General features: G+C 36.2%; 2 protein-coding genes and 1 long non-coding RNA gene across 5 annotated transcripts; all 3 read left to right on the top strand.

The window, feature by feature from the left end:
* The first annotated feature begins 8,915 nt into the window (after positions 1-8,915).
* Positions 8,916-14,949, top strand: LOC106389396 (protein TIME FOR COFFEE-like). Of its 2 annotated transcripts, XM_013829627.3 has the most exons (12): positions 8,916-9,111; positions 9,188-9,595; positions 9,690-9,805; positions 9,895-10,120; positions 10,210-10,510; positions 10,593-10,632; positions 10,815-10,910; positions 11,035-11,263; positions 11,362-11,428; positions 11,523-11,589; positions 11,674-12,006; positions 12,116-14,949. In XM_013829627.3, the coding sequence occupies exons 1-12, from the start codon at positions 9,012-9,014 to the stop codon at positions 14,459-14,461; spliced, it is 4,329 nt and encodes a 1,442-aa protein (XP_013685081.2). In that variant the 5' UTR covers positions 8,916-9,011; the 3' UTR covers positions 14,462-14,949. The 2 variants fall into 2 exon arrangements, with proteins under 2 accessions (XP_013685081.2, XP_022555350.2); XM_022699629.2 differs by lacking the exon at positions 8,916-9,111 and having other exon boundaries at positions 9,358-9,603.
* A 1,643-nt stretch (positions 14,950-16,592) lies between these two features.
* LOC106385869 lies at positions 16,593-18,186 on the top strand. Its single transcript, XR_001277304.3, has 2 exons — positions 16,593-17,546; positions 17,789-18,186. It is a non-coding gene; the product is annotated as an uncharacterized LOC106385869 (long non-coding RNA).
* Positions 18,187-22,103: 3,917 nt separating this feature from the next.
* Positions 22,104-24,659, top strand: LOC106389397 (serine/threonine-protein kinase WNK2-like). Of its 2 annotated transcripts, none has more exons than XM_048753246.1 (7): positions 22,104-22,371; positions 22,455-22,492; positions 22,602-22,823; positions 22,913-23,133; positions 23,231-23,388; positions 23,461-23,824; positions 23,902-24,659. In XM_048753246.1, exons 1-7 carry the CDS (start codon positions 22,297-22,299, stop codon positions 24,516-24,518), a joined length of 1,695 nt encoding a protein of 564 aa, XP_048609203.1. In that variant the 5' UTR covers positions 22,104-22,296; the 3' UTR covers positions 24,519-24,659. The 2 variants fall into 2 exon arrangements, with proteins under 2 accessions (XP_048609203.1, XP_022555352.2); XM_022699631.2 differs by having other exon boundaries at positions 22,116-22,371; positions 22,596-22,823.
* Positions 24,660-24,676: the final 17 nt, after the last annotated feature.

The raw sequence follows: 24,676 nt of genomic DNA on the forward strand, positions 1-24,676 counted from the left end.
GTGTTCTGTTTTTTTTTTTCACTTGAAAGTTATATTATTGCACGACTTGAGATTTAGTTTATTCGTTTGTAACGTTACATAATGTCTCCGTCCACATTCATGCCCGCAATAGTTATATATTCATCAGCGATAAATTTAATCTTTGCAAGTTGTAATATCCTAGAAATTCTCTATACCTATGAATGTCTTCCGATGAACAATCATTCAGTTCAAGTACTGAGCTGACGCCGCCATGTTGTTCACCACCGTCTTCGTCGTCTTCAACAATAGCTTTCTTATATCTGACCTAGACGTAATGTATGGTTTTACTGTAAACTAGCTGGAAACATCTAAGAAAGCTATTTTAAGATGGTTAGGTATAGTAGTTTCTTGCCAAACTGATGTGGAAATACAGATACTGAAGTATAGGAACACTAACGAATATTTTAGAGTATACGTCTCTGTTTTTTTCCGGACCCCATGCCTCTCAAATATAAAGCAAAATTAAGAGTCTTTATCAAATAGCGGTAAAGAAAAAAACAGTCAGTTATAATAGAGACATTGATCAAACAATTATATTTGGGTGATTATGTGCACTTAACCACTTTCTTTCAAACTTATCATCGACTTTTTCTCTAATGCCACCAAATTAAATATATTGATCTGTCCACTGGAACAAGAGCACCTATCAGGCAGCTCTTTTCGACTGGCAGTTTACGTCAGTATAATAGCAATCACGATAGCCAGTAACCTTAATTGTTTGTTTTCTCCATCAGCAAACACTACAAGAAAACAGCGGTATTCTGACGGACATACCGACGGAAAATGAAATCCTCGGAATTTCCCAAAGAATTTCCGAGGAAACCCAAAATTTGGTTTCCTCGGAATTTCCTCGGAATATACCGACGGAATTCCGAGGAAATATCAATCCGTCGGAATATTCTTATGAAATACCGAAGAAAAATGTGTTCCTCGGAAAAAACCGATGAATTCCGAGGAAATATTATAGCTGTTGGAGAGCCGTTGGGGGATTTTACAAAATTCCGAGGAAATTCCGACGATGATGACTCGGAAACAGACTACAATTGATTTTTTTTTTTTAAAGAAATACCGAGGAAATTCCGAGGAACACTTGATATACTCGATCGATCGATGTGTTTTTGAACATATATCCATCGATCGATCCGTTTATAAAAAAACGTTCGAGATTTTGTTCATTCGATCTATTGAATATCCACATCGATCGATCGGATAATCTAATCGATCGATCACATTGTTACGCTTTGGTCCATCTTAGTGATCGATCGATGCGTTTTTGGACATATATCCATCGATCGATCCGTTTATAAAAAAACGTTCGAGATTTTGTTCATTCGATCTATTGGATATCCACATCGATCGATCACATTGTTACGCTTTGGTCCATCTTAGTGATCGATCGATCCATTTTCATTTTACCGGGCAAATATTTTGCGAAAATTGAAATTAGAATTCCGACGGAATTCCGACGGATAGTATCCGTCGGACCCTAGGTTTTATAACCAGTATCCGTCGGACCCTAGGTTTTATAACCACGAGCCGCTTCTTCTTCCCCATTTCTCTCCTCTTCCTCTGCGCGACTCCTCTCTCCTCTCTAGCGATTTTCCCCTGAATTCTGACGATATCTCCGGCGATCTCCCCCTTCTCTTACACAAATCATGTAAGGACCCTATCCCACTCTCTTAGGTTCTATTTGTTAGGTTTTTGTGTAGTTTTGATAGATTTTTGTTAGGGTGATTGGTTAGGATTGTGATTTGGTTGTATAATAGGTTTAGAATTGTGATTTGGTTGAATAATTTGTTTTGTTGAATTGGTTTAGAATTTTTTTATTATTTTTTTATTTTTTTTGTATTTATAAAATCGATTTTTGTATATAAAATCGATTTTTGTATTTTACAAAACGATTTTTGTATATAAATTCGATTTTTTGGATTTTACAAAATGTTTTTTGTATATAAATTTGATTTTTTGGATTTTACAAAACATTTTTAATATCTATAAAAGTTTTTTTGTGATTAAAAACTATTATTTGAGATTTTTTTTTTAAAAAAAATATATATATATTTATATTATATAAATTTTTTACTTATTAAAACTATTTTTTGTATATTAGAACTATTTTTATATATTTATTAAACATTTTTAATATCTATAAATCTTTTTAGAATGATTAAAAACTATTATTTGAGATTTTTTTATATAAAAAAAATAATTTATATATTTCTATATTTATTAAATATATTTTTTTTAATTTACAGGTCTCATGATGATCAGACCCGGCCTCGACAGCGTCGTGGTCGTGGTGGTACGGGGTCAAACATGGTAAGGATGATCGAATATCTTTGTTGGAGACCCAGATGGCGGCTCAACAGACGGGCTATGAGGCACAGAGGAGGGCTGAACCAGCAAATGATGGAGATGATGCAGAGGATGTACCCGAACGAGGTGTTCCCGGAAGTGCCAGACCCGTAGTTTTTTTTTTCCAAAAACTCGGAATGTTTTATTTTTATTTGTGAAACTTTGAATATTAATTAATATGATTTCAATTTTAATTTTAATTTTATATTTTCGAATTTAAATTTCAAAAATTTTATTTTTTAAAAAAAAATAATATTTTTTACATTCCGAGGAAATGAAATACCGAGGAAATTCCGAGGAACACTTGATATACCGATCGATCGATGCGTTTTTGGACATATAACCATCGATCGATCCGTTTATACCGAGGGACATGTTCCTCGGAATATTCCGAACGTTTTTTTATAAACAGATCGATCAATGGATATATGTCCAAAAACGCATCGATCGACGAAGTTCCGAGGAAATATCCTAACGACGTTCTTCCTTGGTATATTCCGAGGAGTTTCCGACGAACTAGTGGTCTTCGGAATGTCCTCGGAAATTTGTTTCCTCGGAATTCCGTCGGAAAATTCTGAGGGATTTCCGAGGAAAGAAGAAATTCCGAGGAGTTATTTCCGAGGACTTGTTAAGTCGGTATGTCGTCGGAATAACGTTATTCCGACGATATACCGACGATTTTTTCCCTCAATATGTCGCTGTTGAAAATGGTAGAGGAAAAACTAAAGGACTTCCACATACCTATTCCATCATACATTATTAAAACAAATATAATTAATTATAACTAACATCAAACGTTGGCATAAAATATTTTGAATATTTTTGTCTTTTCTTTATCTAGCTCTCCAATTATATGAATAACAAGTTACAAACACGTCTTAATCAGTTGCGTAGCCTCTATCTATCGGCGGTTTCTAATATAAAGTATGTTTTAATACTTCAAAGACTAATCTAGTCTCATAGTATAAACTATAAAGTATCATTATGTGTGACAATGTGTATTCTAGATTTGAATGATATGTAATTATTATATGAAAAAATAGTAATGGTGCCATGTTAGTTGTACATTGTTTTTAAATGCCTCTAATCCTCTATCAATATAATATCCCAAAATATTATAATTACCATTACTATATAGTTTAAGTATATGGTGATATTAAAATACAAAGAGCTGGCATTTTTCAATATAGCCGTCTATTCAACTAAAAATTTTAGATGATTTGTATTAAAATGACAAATTCACTGTTATTCAAACGAATATTTAAAAAATACTTTAAAATCTAGTGTTATTGAACTTGTCATTTTATAAAACATTCCGAAATCTGTTGTTATTTAACAAAATTTAAATTGAATATTTTAAAGTGTTTTAAATGTTTTAAGAGTATTTGAGAGGAGTTTTTTTAGTTATAAAAATAAAAATTAAATCTCATGGTTTTAGATGAGATTCTAGAGTTGTTTAACAAAAATCATATCAAATTATAGTATTAACCTAAAATAATCTAAAAACTCAATACAATCAAATAACTTCAAATTTCAAATTCAGTACATCCTCGTAGTACCTTGATTAAGAGATTTTTTTTACATATATTTTTATATTCGCATACGACACAGATAATAAAATATACTATAATGTACCAAAATTTTGAATATGCTTTTTACGTTAAACCGCTAAATGTTTCTTTTTACTGAAAAACCTAAGAAAAAAGTTTTCAATCCAAGTCTTAAGCATTGGTGGCCGGTGGCCTTTGCCGCTGGTAACCATCTTCTATTTTGTTTTTTGATTTGTAAATTTCTTGTTTTATAGATCGGATAAGTCTTCGCATAGGCGATTCTCTCTTCGCAAGGCGATGTTTTTTGTTGTGTTCTTCAACTCATATCAGAGCAACAGTTCATGTTTTCTTCATCTATCTCTGTTATGAGTTGATCATCCACTCTTTCGCGATCTAATTCAAATCCCGTTTAGCTTGTGATGGGGGATCTACTTTGAAGGATAAACTTTGAATCCTTTTTCATAGAAATCAGACTCAACCGTTTGAATTTCGCCGGAAAATCGGCTATGGTTGAGCTTTCTTGATGGAAAGGAGGAGAAGATGTTGGATTTATCTCAACCGCTCCAAAGTGATTCAGTAGAGTTTGGCGCTCGTGTTGAGCGGTCCAACGAAGAATCTATTTTTGGTCTGTCTGAGCAATCCCAGAAGCAAACATCCGGAGATGTATGTGTTTCCAGTAACTGGCGACGGCGAAAGGCGGAAGAGTTTCTATGGTACCGGCGAAGTGCTCCAAGAAACAATGACGGAAAAAAGATGTGGAGGCGAGATTCTCGCGGCGGAGAAGTTTCATTGACGGCCGAGCTTGCTGTCTCTAGGGTAAAGGACACGTGTGTTCTATGTGTCTCATGATATCACCTTCTTGTGACGTGTGTGCAACCAAATCCGTCTCCTTTGTGCTTTTTTTTTATTAATTTCTTTATGTAATTTTCTATTGTCTGGGTTTGTATTTTTAGAAAATACCATGTAAATGCCCTTTGGGCTTTAATTTGCTTATGAAAGCAAAAGTTGACACACACAAAAAAAAAAAACCTAAGAAAATAATCGCTTTACGTAGTCTAATATTAAGCCGTTTGTCAAAAAAAAATGTTTAATATTCTGATTGAGAAATCTTCCCCTGACGGCCAGGGTTAAGCGAACGATCAAAATAGATGCCACGTTGGCAAAAGGCAATGAAGTCACCACGCACACACTTGTCAATAGTACGAATTTTCTATCTGATATTTTCATCAATGATTTTATCTTTTTTTGGTTCCTTTATATATTTATGTTATCATTCATGATTTTAAAGTGAAATCAATAACTCGAAAAACCGACTAACTTATTTGGCAGGACCAATATTCCAACGTGGCATTTTCAATGCTTTCTATTATTTTTATATTTTCACTCCTAAACTGCTGCATACCACCGGGAATGGTCGTGAGGTTAGCATTTTCTTTTAACTATGTTCTTGATTGTTCTGTAACTACAGGGAGATATTTAAGCGAAAGAGTAACGACAGAAACAAGATCCAAGCCCACGAATATAAGAAAGCGATTTGTCGTGTTTATACTTAATCACGAGGATTTGATCCTAAACAGGTGCTGAATCTGTTATTCACGCGCTTTTAAATGGGTAATTGTAAAATTATGTGAATCTACTGCTTTAGTATAGTTATACTGTTATTAATTAAAAGCATGAATCCTGACCATTGACCAAAAACTTGGTGGTGTTCACTGTTCTTATTACAAAATCTAATATTTTACGTGGGCCCTAATAGACAACAACATTCAATTTAGCTTTTTAAAATATCGGTGAATTTAATACTGGCTAATAAGTACAGATAATATTGTAATTTGAAAATCACGTTATTAGATTGTCAAGTAAAAAGTAAACATTTTCTGTAATTTTAGGCTCATTTTTATTTCCATGTTACTGTATTTTCTGAGAAAATGTCAAAAAGGAGAAAATGTCAAAATATAAACAATGAAAAAAGCTAAATTACGGAATACTTTTTGGTTAGATCCACCAAATAATTCAGTATGCTAAATTAATAATAATATAAATGAAAATTACAAAATAATTAGTATTTTATATTTTAATATCTTGGATAAAATTATCTAAAATCCAAAGTTGTTTTGTATATTTGTAAAAATTATAATTGAGTTTATTTATTTTTAAAATTAAATAGGAAAAATTAAAAATGAAAGTAATTTTAAATCAGTAAAAGAGAAAAAAAAAACTGAGAGTAGCAGGGAAAGAAAATTTGATAAAAAAGAAAAAAGAGGAGCATGCAGTTCAACATTGGCAGCTAACTACGGGCCCTACACTTCTAGGAAGTTCCGTGACCGCGACTTGAGTGAAGAATGTCCCACATGCATTTCTATCTCTTCTCATCTTAACCGTTGAGCGTTTCTCCAATGAACGGATCGGATCAACCGATTGGTGCCAAGTGCCAAGTCAGATTGCGAAAAATATTAAAATAATAAAACAGAACAAATCTAACGACTGAGTGACGACCATTTTGCTATGGCAAGAAATGATCTCAGCCGTCGATTCTCATTAATGGGTTGAATTATATTAGATTTGTGGACCCACTGATTAGTTTATAGTTTATAGTTTATCGTTTTTTGACATGATAGGTTTATTGCTTAAATAACAAATCTAGTGATTACTATACGTTAGCTCGGAGATTTTTATCCGAGATTCGGATTCGATACAAAATTCGATCCGGATTCGATCCAAAATTCGATCCAGATCCGATCTGAAAATCCGGATATCCGGATAGTAAAATATTGGATCCGTCCAGATGCGGATATCTTAATTTTTAAATCCGGATATCCGGAACCGTAAATTTTATTAATAAATATTTCAAAATAGTAATATCTATATATAAAAATTAATTTTATTTAATATATTTTCATTTTTATAATAGTATATATAAATTTTATGTAAATTTTGTAATATTATACATAGAAATAATTAAAGACATTATATATATTTTTATTTTTAAATTATTGTTAATATTTTATATATATATTAATAATATTTTTTATTTATTTAAGGATCCAAATCCGGATCCAGATATCCGCCGGATATTACAATTTTTAGAAAGATATCTGACACTCGGAAATCCGAGAACCCTGGATCCGGATAATGATAGTAAAATTATAGAACCGCCGGATAAAGATCTGAATCCGGATACCTTAAAATTGTCCGGATATCCAATCTGTCCCAAGTCTATTATACGTGACCATATATTTAATTTTTTTGAGATATTTGCAGCAGTTGTCCAAAAAAGAGAGAGAAATTTGCAGTTATGTCATTTTGACTATTTTTTCCATCTAACCTTGGAATGATCAATATATGATTGATATGTTTCTCAACTGGATTTGATTTATGATTGCAAAATATGATAAATAAGATTGTTAGTAATTAAATGAGATATATATTTCCACAAAATGAGATATATGTTAGTATAATTTATTTGAATTTTTTTCATTGATGATCAGGTTCTAAGAATTTAAAGTTCTAAATATAAAACTTAAGCATTTAGTATAGTCTGGTAAATTTATATAGTTAGAATAAAGTCAATTAATTAAGTATTAACAAAACATTTATAATTTGCTTTTTTTTCTAAAATTGTTTTTTTCTCAAACAAAACCAAAACAATTAACAAAAGCAATTTCTAACATTTAATTTGTTATAAGGGCAATTTCTAAAAGTGTTTCAAAAAAAAAAAAGGAACATGATATGATTATTTTTACCGGTTGGATCGGTGTGTGTTGGTGGTCACAGTCTCACAGATAGACGTGGGCATATTAACCGAAATCCGAATTTGAATCTGAACTGATCCGAAAAACCCGAACCGAAAACTGAACCAAAATTAAAAAAAACCCGAACGGGTTAAGGATTCAACCAGTCTGGATATCCGTACCCGATTGATTATATCCGATACCCAAAACAATTACCCGAAGTACCTGAATATATATATTAATAACTCTAAACTTATGAATAGATGGATTTTTTTTACTATTTTCTATTCAAGATAATACAAATAGAAATTACACGAAGAAAAAAAGTACAGACTCGTGTTCCTCAACGTAATAAAAAATCGGAAAAATCATAAATCTTATATTAGGTTGTTCAATCTTCTAACTTCAACAATATTGTTTCTGGTCTCACAAAGTCAAATCAAGGATACATAGATTTTTTTTATTATTTGTTACACAGTTCGGTTATACCCAAAATAACTTGAACCTTAAAAATCCGAACCTGATCCGAAGTATAAAATAATCCGACATGTTCAGTACCTCTCCATCCGAAAACTCAAAAACCCGAAACAACCGATCCGAACCCGATCATGATCCGAATGTCCATGCCTACTCACAGATATAAGATTCCATTATGATAGTAAAATTTGCCTTTACCATGGTCTTTGTCTACCCGGTAATAACCGGTGATACATCTTCTCAGCACATATTTTGGATAAAATTATCATCTTTGTGCGTGTATATGTCAGTATTTTGTTTTTTCTTTTTCTTTTCACACGAGTTATCGCCATTAAACAAAGTAACAAACATTTAATCGAATTATTTTGCTTTTAGTATTAATCTCATCTTTTGTTTGAGACTTTTAAAATATTTCTCGATTCTTTTCATTTTCTAATTGTTGACACAATATAAAGTCACACGGAAGCATGTGATGTCAAACTCTTGACACGTGGCAACTTAATTAGTTTAATACTACTCATTTTGGGTGGGTACTACATTGGATGCTGACAATTAAAATAATAAAAGAATACATTTTCTGCCAATATTAAAATATTTCGGTGGTAAGAAAAACAATAAAAGAGGAAACAATCGGTTATTGATGTGAGATCTTTAAAACGGAGGGCCAAGATGTTGTCACGCTGGCAAAAAGCGAATCGAGACCGTTGGATGTGTACACACCGACGGTGAAGATTACGAGAAGAGTTACACGACAGGAGATATGAGCCGTGGATTTATTCGCTTACTGCTTTTATTATGAGGAGCACAAAAAAAGGATGAGATAATGGGAAGCAAGTAGAGAGAGATAGAAGAAAGAAAGAGAGAGAGAGAGAGAGAGATGGATAGAAATAGAGAAGCTAGAAGAGTACCCTTGGCGGCTGCCGGAAACGGCTTGTCACGGCGGAGGCATAGACCCGGAAGCTTCAGAGATTCTCCAGGTTTTTTTTAAAATTTCTTTCATTTTCTTCAGATCTGGGAGACACCGTTTGGATTCTGATGGTTTTTTTCTTTCAGAGGAGGAAGGTCCGGTGGAGTTACCGGAGGCGGCGAGGCTGAGAGATCGTACGAAGAAGGAACGAGATCGGGAACGTGATAGAGAACGGGAACACAGGGAGAGAGATCGGTTACATAGCCGGAGCAAAAGGAGACGAGGCGAACGTTTGATAATGGTTCACGACGGTGGCGACGACAGCTCGGAAGAGAGTGTCAACGACGATGAAGAATATGACGACGTGAAGACGATTCCTCCGGCGAATAATATCTTCTCTTCGCCTCTTTCAAATCACCACCACCAGAGGAAGAACTTTCCTCCGCCGTCAAAAAATTTCAGATCGCCACCATCTCCGGCGCTGCCGGTGCCGTCGTGGAAGGCGGCGGCGGATGAGATGATCGGCGTAGCCGTTCCTAGAAAAGCACGGTCAGGTAGAGAGGTGGAAACTACGATAATAAGCACATCCTCTCGCCGTGATTCAAATCTCTTTTTCATTTGGTGAATCTAATTCTCTTCATTTCGCAGCTTGTACAAAGAGACCTCATGAATCACGGACGTCAAATGCTTCTCCAGCTAGAGTTGTAGCGTCTCCGGCTCCTACATCTCCTTCTTCATCCAACGTTTCGGCTAGGAAAAAGATTGTTAGTCTTTCTCTAAATCCTACTCGTTTCGTTCTCTTCTCCTCCGTCTTCTCTTTTACTAAAAAGAAAGTTTGCTTCTGATTTTGAAGCCGTTGGGGACAAAACAGAAGCCTCTTCCTCAGAAGGTATCATCTCCCGTTGCTGTTCAAGATGAGATAGAGATTGAAATCGCGGAGGTGTTGTACGGGATGATGAGGATGCCAACATCATCAAAACAAGAAGAGAAAACAACTGTAGATATCAAAGCCAGAGTATCTTCACCAATCTCCATCACACTAGCTGCAAATTCGAGCTCGACTAATGTCTCTGCCATTGGTAAAGTCTTCTCCGCTCACAACGATCTGCTCTCTTGTTGTTGTTTTCTTTTGTTTGCTCATTTCCTCTTTATCTTTATTTGGTCTTAGCTCCTAAGAGAAAGAAGCAGAGGCATGTCAAATACGAAGAGGACGAGAACAGTTCAGGTTTACCATCACGCGTCACTAAATTGGAAGCCGAAGCTCCATTGAAAAGTCAAGTTCCGTTAGGTGGTGAGCTAAAGAGATCAGGATCCGCTGAAGATAACAGCTCAGTTTTGGATTCGACTAGAGAAAGCACCGCAGGGTTAGATTCGAGATCAGCCGAGAAGATTGAAAATAAAGAGGATACGGTATTGCCGAAAGTGGAATCTTCTCCAGGAGTTAGATCCGATGGTGATGGAGCTAAACCGTAAGCACTCAATCTATACATCTTTTTGGTACTTTCTTGCCTTAATTCTGGTGCTGAGAGAAGTTTCTTTGTAATCATGCAGAAGCTCGCCGGAGATGGACAAGTTTGAGATAGATCTGATGGTAAGTTTCTGCTTTTCTTTTTGTTTTAATTGTAAGGTTTTCTTTTCCGCCATTTTAAAAATATTATCTTAATTTTCTTTGTTTTTTTTTATCCTTTTAAAAAAATTATCCCACTTCATTGCTTTCTTCTATTTTTTTTTTTAAAAAATATTATATTAATTTAATTTTTAAAACCGGTTTAGGCGCCACCGCCGGGAAGGTCTTCTTCATCGGAGAGAGTCGGTGAGATGGAATGTGTGGCAGCAGAAGCGGAACCTAAAGTCACGGAAGTGGAAACGGTGAGTGGGACCTACTTTGTGTTTAGTAATATTGTGTCATCCATGATTGCTTTCCCCTTTTCTTTTGCTCTCTTTTCTTTATCTTGTTCCCTTTTGACCCTTTTTAAATTATCTCATGAATCAGGAACCTAAGCCTCTGCTAAAGGAAGATGGAGGTAGTGCTGCGATTGTTGAGTCTGAGGAGAATAAAAAACCTAGGACGGTGGATGAAGCCGAACCTCATACGTCCGAGAGGAGTTGTGAACTTAAACTCGACTTGGATAAATCTGGTCATGCGGGTGTAATGAACAATCAACATGTTCAGAAACAGCCACCACCGCAACAACAACAACATTTTGTTCCGGATAAAATTGGTAAATAAGCTCTTTCATATTTCTTGAGTTCCATTTGTCTTACTCTTGAGCAAGTTTTGGTTTCCTTAATTCTTTTGTTTTTTTCCTCATATTTTCAGCTCAAGCTAACTCTTTGCCTCTACATATGTCAATGCCTGGCTGGCCTGGAGGTCTTCCAACAATGGGGTATGCGTTTTTGTAATTTTATCAAGTCAAACTTTGTAAAGTCTCTTTTTGTTTCAGTTGAATTAATTCTGTGTGGTTAATAAACACTAAACAGATACATGCCGTCTACACAAGGAGTTGTCCCTACAGATACTAGTTCCTTATCATCGGCGGCAATGCAGGTAATTTTGATTGCTTCCTGATCCATTCAAACAATCCTCTCTTCCTTTCTTAACTGGTTTAAAATTTTTTTTTTTCTCTTGTAGCCTCCTCCTCATTTACTTTTTAACCAACCGAGGCCTAAGAGATGTGCAACACACTGCTACATCGCCCGAAATATTCAGTCACATCAGCAATTCACCAAGATGAATCCTTTCTGGCCTGCAGCAATTGGCTCAGCTCCATTGTATGGGACCAGGGACTGCAATCTCAGTCTCATGCCTCCCACAGAACTGCAGGGGACTGTTTTAGGAAGAAGTTCCAATCAAATTCAAGATGAAAACTCTAAATCTACTTCCAAAAGCTCAGATACAGCTCAGAGAAAACAAATATTGCTCCAACAAGCTCTGCCTCCCGGAGCAGCAGCTAATAACATCATGGTTAGTTTGTTTTTTGTCGTCTGTCTAAGCATGCTTCCCATATCAAGATTTTGTCGTCCTTATTACAAGCTGATTGTATGTGTTTTTTTTCTTGTTTCGTTTATTGTAGCATGGTCCTACATTTATTTTCCCGATGGGCCAACAGCCTACAATGGCTGCAGCATCTGTCAGACCTCCTAATAGTGGCAACACAGCTTCTTCTGGTGCGACAGCGTTTGCAAACTCAATGAACGGTTCTGCATCAGCTACTCCAGCTGGTGCTCCAACAATGACCTTCAGTTATCCAGGCATGCCGGGCAATGAAACCCAATACCTGGCCATCATGCAGAACAATGGCTATCCGTTTCAAGTCCCAGCACATGTTGGTGCACCACCTGCTTATAGAGGAGCTCCCGGGCAGCCAATACCATTTTTCAATGGTTCGTTCTATTCCTCCCAAATGATCCAGTCTCCATTTTCCCAGCCACAGAAGCAGCAACAGCAATCTGGTCAAATACTCCAGAGCCATGCTCCGAACAACCAGAATGGAAGTGTCTCCTCGGGTTCCTCAGCAGCACAAAAGCATCTGCAGAACCATCAGCTGAGACCACACGGGAACTCCGACGGATATCCAACTCATAAGGTCCAATCTCAGGTTTTGACTTTTCAGCAGAGGCAGCAACCAAGAGAGAATGCGACTCAACATAGCGACACTGTAGGAGAAAATAGCCCATCAGCCGCTGATAGCCGGGGTTCTCGTTCCAACGTTGCCTATGGCCAAAACTATGGTATGCAGATGCAACCAACGAACTTGGGTTTGATGAGTTCAGCAGCCCCAGGTGGTGGAGTGGTAGTATCGTCCAGCAATCATGGCGAAAAGAAATCGCAACAGCAGGTTTCAAAGGCTGGTGCGGAATCGTTTCAGTCCCAGGGTTATGATATGACCTTTGCTACATTCAATGGAGTGTCATCAATTGCTCAGAATGGCGCTACGTTCCAGAGCCTACCAGAAGCAGCAAGGCAAGGTTATCAAATGATGGCTGCGAATGTTGCAGCCCAGCAGAAAATGAACTACAGTGCTCCTTCAGAAGGAAAATCCGGCTCTAATGCTACTGCTAAGACGATGGAAGAACAAAGAAAAACAGAAGGAGCATCAGGGAAAGCGAGTGGTGTGAATGGTGGACAGTCGATTGCTTTCTCTAGCAAACACGATTTGGGTGATGCATCTGTATCTGCTGTTACGAGTGGTAGCATCGTCGACACGTCCCGTTTGCTCAACCTAGGTTCTGCTCAGCAACAGAGTACCAGTTCTATGCCTCATCATAATCTGCAACAGAAGATGAAGCAGCATATGCAACAGCAGAATCACCACCTGCAGCAGCATATGCAACAGCAGAATCAGCACCTTCAGCAGCATATGCAACGGAGTCAATCTCAGCAACCTTATACCATGTATCTCCAGAAGCAGCAACAGTATGCAACTTCAGTCGCTGCTTCTGCTGCTAAAAACAAAGGGCCTGTGGTGAGTAATGGTACTGGTGTCGCTGATCACAGTATCAGCATATCCCCAGTGGGAACCGCTAAGTTCCCAAATGCCAATTCAGGGTTTCCTCAAAACCTTGTCGAGTCTCCTCAGTGGAAAAGCAATTCACCCAGGACAACAAACACTTCCCAGGCTCAGTCTCCTTCCATACTTTCGCCATCATCATCTGTTGCTGCTTCGTCATCCCCAAGAAACGTATCGCATAAACAGCAAAGCCGCCCCCAGCAGTCGCAGATATCTTTTGCAGCAAACTCAAAGCCTACAGCAACTGCTTCACCAATGCAGCAGGTGCAAGGAGGTACCAACAATCAGGCTCCGTCTTCTCCAATGTTAGTTGGGTCACCCTCTACGTCTTCGGTCTCCAAAACCACCGGCGGGAGTCCAAGAACGTCTTCCTCAGCGGTGAATAAAGCTGGACAAGCTTCCTCTACTACTCACTCGTCATCTCAGCCGTCCAAGAACTTGCAGCCTGCATCCGTGGCTTCTTCTGCCGCCGTTGGAAGGAATAACGGTCCTTCAGTTCTCGGAAACCAAACCACGAGCTCTGGATCCAAGTCTCAACAACAACAGCAACAGTTGCCAAAGCATGGGTTGCAGCAGCAAGCGCAGCTTTTCTTTTCCAATCCTTATATGCAATCTCAACGTCAACAGCAGCAGATCACTATGTCTTCTTCTGGTGGTTATTACATTCAAAGACATCAGCAACAACCGGGTTCTGCAGCTTGTCCTCCAGTTGTTAGCACCACGGGATCCGTTACGGCCACTTCAGATCCAGCGAAAGTCATGGTTGCAGCAGGCAATAACATAAAAGGAGGAGGGAAGACGCAGCAACATCAGCTGGGGCCTCCGGGGTTCGGGCTACCGTATGTTCATGCGGTTCCCTCTGCAGTTCAAGTTAAACCTGTAGATCAGAAGCAACAATCGGGTGAGTGAAAAAGACCCCTAAAAACCATTTATTAACTCAAAAGAAGAAGCTCTGAATGGTTTTGAGAAGTTCGGGTGTATAGCTTGTGCTGGCGAGACGGAAGAGAAGAAACAGACGGAACAGATCACTCTCTAGGGATAGACTAGTGTTGATATTTTCCTGACAGGCGTTTCGATTCCTAGAAAGAAAGAAAAGATTTATTCATTCTTCTTGTGGAGGTTTGAGTGGTGTTGGTGATGATTTTAGTTAGTAAAAAGAAAAGAACAAGAGCTAACGAACGTTGTACTGATGTGTTATTGATTGGCCTGTTTCGTCGGATCATCAGTTAGTTGATTATGTAGTTAGTTATTTACTTTAGTTGATTTTGTATTTATGAAGCATGAAACCGTGTGATGAATTTATTGATTGTTGTTATCTGTGTGACCCAGTAGGGCAACGTAATTATTACGAATGTAACATCTCAAAAGTTGTTAAAATACAGGTTGAAGAAACATTATTTAAAATTACTTTTTTTAATAAGAAAGTATCCATCTAAACATTATTTAAAATTAGACTAGTTTTCTTTATATGTATGTAAAAGTATATTTATGAAAATCAGTGTTAAATCAAGTGCATTTATAACTTTACATTTAGATGGATACTTTCTTATATTTTAAATTCTTTTGGAAAACCAAGATATGCATAAGTTCTCATATTTATAGTGTTGTGAGTTACAAAGCAAGTTTAACAGATTGCGGATGTTTTTGTTATGAGTTTTTTTTTGAGCCGTTGTGACGAGGAGGGATCTTCTCCGTATTGCTTATATTTTCTCTCCACAATGTATAAATTGTAATTAGGAAAGTGTATCTCGTGAACAGCATAACATGATGATTGGCTGGTTTGTGCCTGAACTGGGTACAAAAGAACACACTGAGCTGGAGGAAGACGGGAAAGTGGCGTTCTTGAGACGATCATGCCGCAGTTACAGACTCTGCTTGCTAAAGGGCTGGACATGATTATTTATTAATTGGCTTGTACTCGCTTTAAAAATAAAATTGTCAAGTCAATTTTTTATTATTTTCAAGTTTGAATCAAGTATAAGGTATCATTATTTTTCTTATTATTACACATTACTTATTCCAGAAAATACTTTTTTCTCGCTAGAAAATACTTATAATTCGTTCAAATGTGTTTTTTACTCATCAAAAATTACATATCACTCATTAAGAAACGTAGATCTTAAAATCTACACTAAGTATTTAATAGTGATCAAAAGTTTAATCTGGCGAAGAGATAATGATGTGGGCAACAATATCTTTAGAAGACAACGATGTAATCAGATTCCAGTAGGCAAAGATAGATTTTATTGATGAATAAGACTGAATACAATGAGAGAAACGAGATCCAATATTACAAAGGAGATCGATAAGAGAAAAGACTTAAAGCAAAGTGAAATGAGGTCGGTGTGTGTTAGGCTCTTTCTAGGGTTTTCTCCGTGTCCTTCTTTGTTTCTGACGTTCTCCTTTGATAATCGATCGATCTCGGATTTCACTCAACTTCCCCGCGGTCTTCGGCTCTTCAAATCGATCCGAACTCGCCAGCATGGATTGGACTTTTTCGTAGGTCGCACGACCCGACTCATTCATGCCCAATCAAAGTGTTGACCGAAATTGGGTCCAACAAGAAATACTTGTTTCTCTTCTAGTTAAGAAATATTTGTTTCATGTATTTTTATTTCAAGTACTTGCAAGTAACTAAGTCTTTATAGACAAATATTTGATTTTGGCAAGTAAACAACAAGACATTAATTTTACTTTTAGTTTTTTGCTTAAAATGTAAATGTGATTAGAATGAAACTTAACCTATGAACTTGGCTTGGCAGAAAAAAAAAGGAATAGACTCTCAATATATATTAAGATAAATTCTGTAACATCCTGATTATTGGTATAGAAAGAAAGGGTAAAAATAATTGATTTGACTATCTATGTCACCAAAGTGCATTTACCTTTTAGGCACATATACGTTTAGAACTCTAGAGTTAAGTGTGCTTGAGCTGGAGCAGTGAAAAGATAGGTGACCTATCGGGAAGTGAATCACGATATTGTGCGAATGAGGGCAAAGCACATGGAAATATCATGTGATGATTGTAGGGTTAGTAAATAAGATTATTGAGCCTCTGAAAAGTTAGTGTACCGTCTGTCGAAAGGGATGGAGTCCACGGACCGAGAGAGCGGGCGTGGATCGTCCATTAGCCGCGGTGGGACTTTAAAAATTCATACAAAAATGAAAAATGAACCCTGGCTTTTTTGTCGGCCATATATGGATTAAACAAAGTAAAATTAGTTAAACGTCTCTAAGGAAAATAAAATCTACTCGTGCTAAAATATTACAAATTTACAATATTAAACAAGCGTATATGCACAAAAGGAATGAAGCACAACAATGAAAACTTATAAGGTGGCAATTTCATTCATACAATGTATATATAGAAGTGTGAAGAAAAAACATGAGAGGTGAAATGGGGTTGTTTTTCATGCAAAAGTAAGCTTAAAAAGATAGAGAGAGAAAATGTTTGATAAACGCTTAATACCAAAGAGACCCCATCACAATAAAAAATCAAGTCACAGTCATCATTCTTCCTCGTTATATACTTCATCAAATCTCATGAACAGAAATCTAATAAGATACTACAGTTTATCAAGCTGGGATCCATGGATTCCATGTGTTATGGTTAAAAGTAATGTGCAACTTTTTTTATATAAATTTGTATAGTGAAATATAAAGAAAAGGAGAAAAAGAAAGGAAAGAAAGATGGAGATGGTGCCTTGGGCCATACTTAAAAAAGGAACATACAAAACACGTTGATGTGGCTGCCTTCAGTCTCGATTATCCAAGGTGGAGCACTGTGGTTGGTTGGTGTCTTGATTTGGGTCCATAACTCCATATATGCTATTTAGTAGATCTAACGTCTATATATAAAGATAGTGTAATTAATATTTCATATTTGCAAGAGGCCAAGAGCCTCAGACACTGTAAGAGAAATGGGGTGGCTCAATTCCTTCTTCTCTCCCTTGAAGAAACTATGGTATCGCGTCAATTCTGCTCAAAAGAAGAGTATGCTCTCTCTTTCCCTCTCGCTCTATATACATTAGTTCTATATCTATCTTTGAGCATCATCTATTTATTAATTTGATAACCGAGTAGATCACTTACTCTATTTTTTTTTGTTTGATATATATACTCTTTCTGAAGGAAACTATATATAATAAATAAGTTACGTTTGCGCTATCAACAGATGTCTATATGTGTGTGCGCGCGTTTTGTGTTAACGTAGAAATATGGATAATGATGTGCAGGAAGAGGAATATACGTATTATACGAGGACGTGAAGTCATGTCCATGCGAAGATGTGCATGTTTTGTGGTCTATACTCGTGGAGTCTCACCCACATACTTTGCAACCCAAACAATAAAAATTTCATTTCTTTTGATGTTTAACTCTCTTTTGGTTCAGATGGTTCATATATGTATCGACTGTATATGCGCAAGGACGAGACAAAGGAGAAACTTGTAAGCGACATCATTCATACATATGTTTTCTCTCACTTGTACATAATAATATAAATACACAGAGATATTATCTTTCCCATTGAGGTTCATATTCTCTCTCGCGACTCTATATATGTATGTACGGTTCTCTCTTGAGGTCGTATGTCTATATACTTTATAAATATCGGTATATATAGATTGCATTATTAGGAAAATTATTTAGATATGAGCATGATTGTGAATATGAAAATGTTATATATATGATATGATATGTCAGCGTAACAAAAAAGGAAGTAAATTAAAGATGACCATATGTTTTTATAATTGATAGACATAAAAGTTAAAGATTGATGGGGAAAGGAGAGTGAACAGAAGTTGAACTGTCGTGGGGATTGTTGGCTTGTGTCGGCTGGGTTATGTTGACGTTATTTGGACTTTGGAAAGTTGCGGTTGGTTTCATTTTGCGTTTCTTATTCATTTATACATATAAGCTGAATGTTGAACTAGCATTCTTTAAAGAAAATAATTAAGGACAAGCCCAAAAAGAATGTTATGATCTAGACATTATAGTTTTTGTTTGTTTGGTTGATAACCAAATGAAACCAAACCACTCTTCTGGCAGAAAAGGCCAACATATTAAATGTCTAAGGTGTCGATTACATCAAAACATTCATTCCGGTGGCTAAAATGTCTACGGTTGGAGAATATCTTAAAATTGTTAGTAGTCGCTAACACCGTTTAATGTTTTTTCTTTAAAACAATGCAGCGACAAAACTAGCAAGAATTAGATGTACTTAAGAGAGGTACAATTTAGCAGCCGAGAGATAAATCCGTTTCTAAGAAATAAACACTTAATATATGTAATTATGTGACGATAGAAATTAGATTTAGCTGAGACTTACTTTATGGTTAGAGGCATGCTTTGGTAAATTAATATTCAAAAAAAAGTTTCTAGGATGAGTTTTTTTACACCAAAAACGAGCATGCTTTGGCAGGAGCGTGAAGTCGTTAATTAAAGTTTCCGTATTATCCAAAACTACCCAAAAAATTGAAACCGAACTGGACTTATTTTTTAGATAATAGTCGGTTCTCAACTTTATTACTCAAACTGAACTAAAAAACCAAAATAACCGTACCAAACCGAACCAATATCTATAAATATCTAAACATTTCTCAAATCTCTAGAAACTAAAAACTAAAGTACCCGAACTAGTACCGAACTGAAAACAGAACGCCAGATCTAATACAAACATGAAGATTCTACAAGAACATTCGTTAGCATGTTAATACCAAACATGTGAAAATGTGATATATATATATAAATCTACTCATCCTCTTTCTGGATATTAGATCTTTCTACTAGTTATGATGTCTCTTTCTGATTTGAGTGTGAGTTTTTGGGAGGATAACTCTTATTTCTATATATTTCCTTTCATTTTTACATCATATACGTTCTAAGATTATAACGTACTGTTATGTGTTAAGCTTACACATAAACGAAAGTTTATTTTTAGGAAGATATAAACTTTTAACTTAAGGAATTTTTGCTAACTATAAAATCTGTAAGCATCAAGTACTTATGAAACCAGATGGATTGAAAAACATTACCAGTGTGATATATAGCTTGTATATGGTTCTAACTTTTAAGATATCTTAACCTATATTGATTGTTCAATTTAAAATTGTGTTAGTACCAAGAAAGCAAGATTAGGTCTTAAGTTGGAAAAGATGTATATCTCTAAGACTCTAACTCAGTTGTTGAATTAAGATTTTTTTCCTTTGGTCTTAGAAGATCAAGTTTCCTATAGATTATTTCATTTTTCTGCCAAGAGATCATCCTGACCAATTTTGTTCTTATCGTTGTTTGACTCCGGATGAATTCATAAATTAATATGTATATTTAAAATGTACGTAAATACCGGTAGGCTAATTGATTTGTAATTGTAAATTAAGCTCTCTAGTATGTCTATGGAGTCCTCTTTTCTCACTTTCCTTTTGAAGAATATGGACGATCTTGGTCTGTGAAGTTATTATCTTCAATCGACTGTATTTCACTTTTTATATATTCTTTTTACCAAAGAACTTTATGAATCTAAATTAACGTCCCTTATAAATTACTATGATAAAAGAAAATTTTAGAAGAAACAATAGTTAAAATGACTCGCGGGGGACCAAACTCCAATCTCTTTTAGCGACTATCTTAATGTTATTATTATACTAGCTTTCTTTTTGTTTGTCGGGAACGCACCTCGATGTACTGTTATAACTTTGAATCGACCTAGTTTTTTTTTAATTACTTTCTTATTTAAGGATGATGTACCGTTTGTTTGTCCATGTAATATATGACTGGCGTGACTCACACCGCGAGTTGTATTCATATTTAAGCAGCATTTCATTTACTTGCTGAGGCTCTGTTTCATAATTAGTCAAACGCTTGGTCAAAAAGTGTTTGGTGAATCAGTATGGAATTTGATAGATTTGAAAAAGGCAAGAAAAAGAGAAGCATTCCCAAAGTGTTTTGAAATTCTCCAAAAGATGAATCTGGTTGGAAGAACAGATCCGAACCAAATTTTTTTGGTGAGACATATATGAAGAAAAATGTTGCCTCCAGCATAAGGCCGGATCATCTACTTTGCGTGAGACGTACTGAGTATACTCATGCATGAGTCATTCATCATCCATGTTCAAATCTATAAGAGAACCCTTCACTGGATGCAATGAAGGGGTTGAAGCAGAGTCGTACAAACTTAAAAACAATATCTGCTAGGATGTAGTTAACTTCGCCAAAAACACAACAAAAAATATATGCAAACCTAGCTCTCGTGGACTAAAGAACAACAAATGCACCCGTCCAGAATTTGTGCAATGAGATGCAGTCTATAATATGTTTGACACTGGTAGAATTGGTAGTTTGGTACGTAGTAGCACATGTATTTCTCCGCTAGACATATAGCCGTACCTAATCTTGATTACTTATTTACTTGGTACGAACACAATTTTAAAAGACTATTGAACAAGCAATACAGATTACAACGTCTTCAAAGTTTGAACAATCTAGCTACAACTAACAAGTCATATAATCGTTAAGCTTTTCAATCCATCCGGTTTCATAAGTTGATGATTACAAAGTTCTATATATGCAAAAGAAAATTTCTTTATCAACTCTTTGACGAAAAATGTTTTTATCTTTCTTAAAAGCATTGTTTTAATCATCGGTACTCGTTTATCTTTTCTTCTTAGTTTTAACTAGAAAAACTAAAAATCGTTTTTAAAGTCTTTATTTAAGAACGATTTTTAGTTTTTCTAGTTAAAACTAAGAAGAAAAGATAAACGAGTACCGATGATTAAAACAATGCTTTTTTTTACTTAAAGTCTTTATTTAAGAACCGATTCTTAGTTTTTTTAGTTAAAAATTTTTGCTAAGAACTTTATCATAAGAACCCAGGTTAATAATGCTTTCACTTTAAAAACAATATATTAGGAGCATGTTACGTGAATGTGAAAAATTAATACAAAAAGTAAGTGTTATCATTGGTCCAAATGTATTGTCTTATAAACCATCACAAAAAAAAGGAGACTTGTTTGGGTTGCCGTGATTCACTCCCATGTGCTTCTCTTTCCCCTTTCTCATAATCCGTGACATTAACTGCTCTACTATACGACAGAATCCCTTTACACACAACACAAGGTGTCGATAAACCAACGACTTTATGTTTTTGGCAATTTACTTCCGGTTATTGACCTACCGGTCCGGTTCGTCTATTTTGGAATCATCCGGTTCTTTAAATTTAGCTTATGTGGTCTTAAATTCTCTGTTTAGATTCTTTTTCGTTCACACCTCTCAGGTTGAATAATCTTCCCAAGTTCAAACAAGTTTGAATTTTTTGTTTCTTTCTTTCAACTAGCTGACCAAAAAAACATTAAAGTTCGCCAAATATTTGGATTGAATTGACGAATATTGTATGGTTCGTACTAACGGCTGAGTGCCGTTTTCATAATATTTTCTAACAGTAGTACGATTTGGTACTTGTTAGTTTGTTAAACCGATTTGGAAACTGGATAAAACCGGTTTACTAAAACGTAAACCGAGTCGTGGTGTTGGTAAAAGGTGATTGGGCAAGAAGCCTAACCTGTTGTCTCGGCTCTGTCACTAGGTGGGCAAAAAAAACCACTTGTTTCATTATATTCTTCTTTTAAAAATCAAAATCTTTTCTTCTTCTACCATCTCCACAAACTTCAATATCTCTCGCTCAAGAATAAATAAAACCCACAAAACTAAATTAAATTTGCAGAAAAAAATAAGAAGAAGAAGAGGCATGAATGGTGAAGAAAGCTTCGTTGAAGATTGCTCTGAGTATGTTGAAATTGATCCTTCTGGAAGATATGGAAGAGTATGATTCTTCTGAACTCAAAATGTTCTTTCTTTGTTTGTTTCGATCTTGATTTTGTTTCTTTTTGTTTTTGGTATGGACAGTACGATGAAGTACTTGGCAAAGGTGCTTCGAAGACAGTGTAATCTCATTCATCTTCACTCTTTGTCTTTTCTAACGTCACAACTATTTTAAAAAGTCGTTTTTAATTGTTTAATTAATTATTATTTGTGGTGTTTATTCAGGTACAGAGCGTTTGATGAGTACGAAGGTATAGAAGTGGCATGGAACCAAGTCAAGCTTAGGAACTTCACTAGGAATCCTGAGGAACTAGAGAAATTCTTCAGAGAGATTCATCTGCTCAAGACTTTAAATCATCAAAATATCATGAAGTTCTACACTTCTTGGGTCGATACCAACAATCTTGCAATCAACTTTGTAACTGAACTCTTCACCTCTGGTACTCTCAGACAGTAAGCAACATCTCCCACTATAATTTCACAAATGGTTGAAACTTTAAATTTCAAATCTTTAAAACATATGATGATGTTTTTTGTAATAGGTATAGGTTGAGACATAGGAGAGTGAATATTAAAGCAGTGAAGCAATGGTGCAAACAGATTCTAAAAGGGCTTCTCTATCTCCACAGCTGTTCTCCTCCAATCATCCATAGAGATCTCAAATGTGACAACATCTTCATCAATGGTAACCAAGGTGAAGTCAAGATAGGTGACCTTGGACTCGCTGCCATTCTTCGTAAATCACATGCCGTTCGCTGTGTTGGTTGGTTCCCTCTTTTTAAAAACTTTATTAACAACTTAATAATAATAATAATGTTTTGAAACACTTTGGACCTACACATGTGGTTGTATGTTTATAGGAACCCCTGAGTTCATGGCTCCTGAAGTGTACGATGAAGAATATAATGAGCTGGTTGATGTATATGCTTTTGGAATGTGTGTACTAGAGATGGTCACATTTGATTACCCTTACAGTGAATGCACTCACCCTGCTCAAATCTACAAGAAAGTTACCTCGGTAAATTATTTTGACTCGATATCTTTTGTGAAGTCATGTTTTGTTTTTTTATTAACGTTGGTTACTATACAGGGGAAGAAGCCTGAAGCGTTTTACTTAGTGAAAGACCCTGAGGTACGCGAGTTTGTTGAGAAGTGTTTAGCTACTGTGACGTCTAGACTCACTGCTTTAGAGCTCTTACAAGACCCTTTCTTACAAGATGATGTGGATGAGTTCTACATGAGACCAACTGATTACTACAATGGTTATGATGAGTTCCTTAGACAGCCTCTCATCGACCACCCTCCTCTTTACCATGATGAGTCACAGATATGTGAGATCGATCTTTTCGCTCAAGATGATGAGGAAGAGTCCGACCATGTTGACATTTCGATTAAAGGGAAGAGAAACGGTAGTGATGGGATCTTCTTGAGGCTAAGAATCTCTGATGCAGAAGGTAATAAACGTTCCATGTTTTCGAATAGTTCTAGCTTGTAAGGTCTTGAAAGGGTTTGAACTTTGATGTTGTTCCAGGAAGGGTGAGGAACATTTACTTCCCGTTTGAGACAGATACCGACACTGCGTGGAGTGTAGCAGCTGAGATGGTGTCTGAACTCGACATAACGAATCAAGATGTTGCGAAAATCGCGGAGACGATCGATGCGGAGATTGCTGCATTGGTTCCTGACTGGAAAGTTAATAACAACGTGCGCAACAGCAACAACGAGGCAGGAGAGAAGTCTCACCATTACCATCATCAGTTCGAATGTTCTGACGACAGAAGCTGTTCTTCGGTTCACGGTAGGTTCGAGGAGATAAGTTACCAAGCGGAAGGACAAGAACAAGGAAGTGGTGATGTTGTTGTTGTCTCTGGAGAAGGTAATAACAACAGGATTCATTGCGCGGATATATGGGGTCTGAGAGATTCACGTTCTGATGGTGGAGGAGAAGAAGAGAGCTCGTTGAAGCCAAGGAGGAAGGTGGAAGGGGAGTGGTGGCCGGAGAATGAAATAAGGAGAGAGTTGAGATGGCTTAAGGCAAGGCATAAGAGGGTTAGAGATCATCAAACCATCTGTGAGAAACCAAGTTCAGCTTCGCCGCCTCTTCTTTATAGGGCGTTCTCACTTCCCGTTGACGCCGTGGATATATGAGATTGTAAATTCTAGTTACTATATTTTTATCTTGTAACACTTTTAAATTTTGTTATTAATCTTTGGTTAAATATCCTTCAAACATTGCCTGAACTGGAGGCAGATCAGGAGTCTCTTCATGTTATTAAATCTTCGTTAATATGTGTGGTTTGGGGAAA

Source organism: Brassica napus, chromosome C3 (genome assembly GCF_020379485.1).
Source record: "Brassica napus cultivar Da-Ae chromosome C3, Da-Ae, whole genome shotgun sequence".
NCBI classification, from domain to species: Eukaryota; Viridiplantae; Streptophyta; class Magnoliopsida; order Brassicales; family Brassicaceae; genus Brassica; species Brassica napus.

What these genes read in the sequence shown, in the direction of transcription:
- LOC106389397 (XM_022699631.2), top strand. Translation starts at nt 22,297, where the DNA reads ATGAATGGTGAAGAAAGCTTCGTTGAAGATTGCTCTGAGTATGTTGAA. An exon ending in ACATGCCGTTCGCTGTGTTG is followed by an intron (nt 23,134 to 23,230) that starts GTTGGTTCCCTC and finishes GTATGTTTATAG; the next exon opens with GAACCCCTGAGTTCATGGCT. An exon ending in TCTACAAGAAAGTTACCTCG is followed by an intron (nt 23,389 to 23,460) that starts GTAAATTATTTT and finishes GTTACTATACAG; the next exon opens with GGGAAGAAGCCTGAAGCGTT.
- LOC106389396 (XM_013829627.3), top strand. Translation starts at nt 9,012, where the DNA reads ATGGATAGAAATAGAGAAGCTAGAAGAGTACCCTTGGCGGCTGCCGGA. An exon ending in AAGCTTCAGAGATTCTCCAG is followed by an intron (nt 9,112 to 9,187) that starts GTTTTTTTTAAA and finishes TTTTTCTTTCAG; the next exon opens with AGGAGGAAGGTCCGGTGGAG. An exon ending in AGTTTGAGATAGATCTGATG is followed by an intron (nt 10,633 to 10,814) that starts GTAAGTTTCTGC and finishes AAACCGGTTTAG; the next exon opens with GCGCCACCGCCGGGAAGGTC.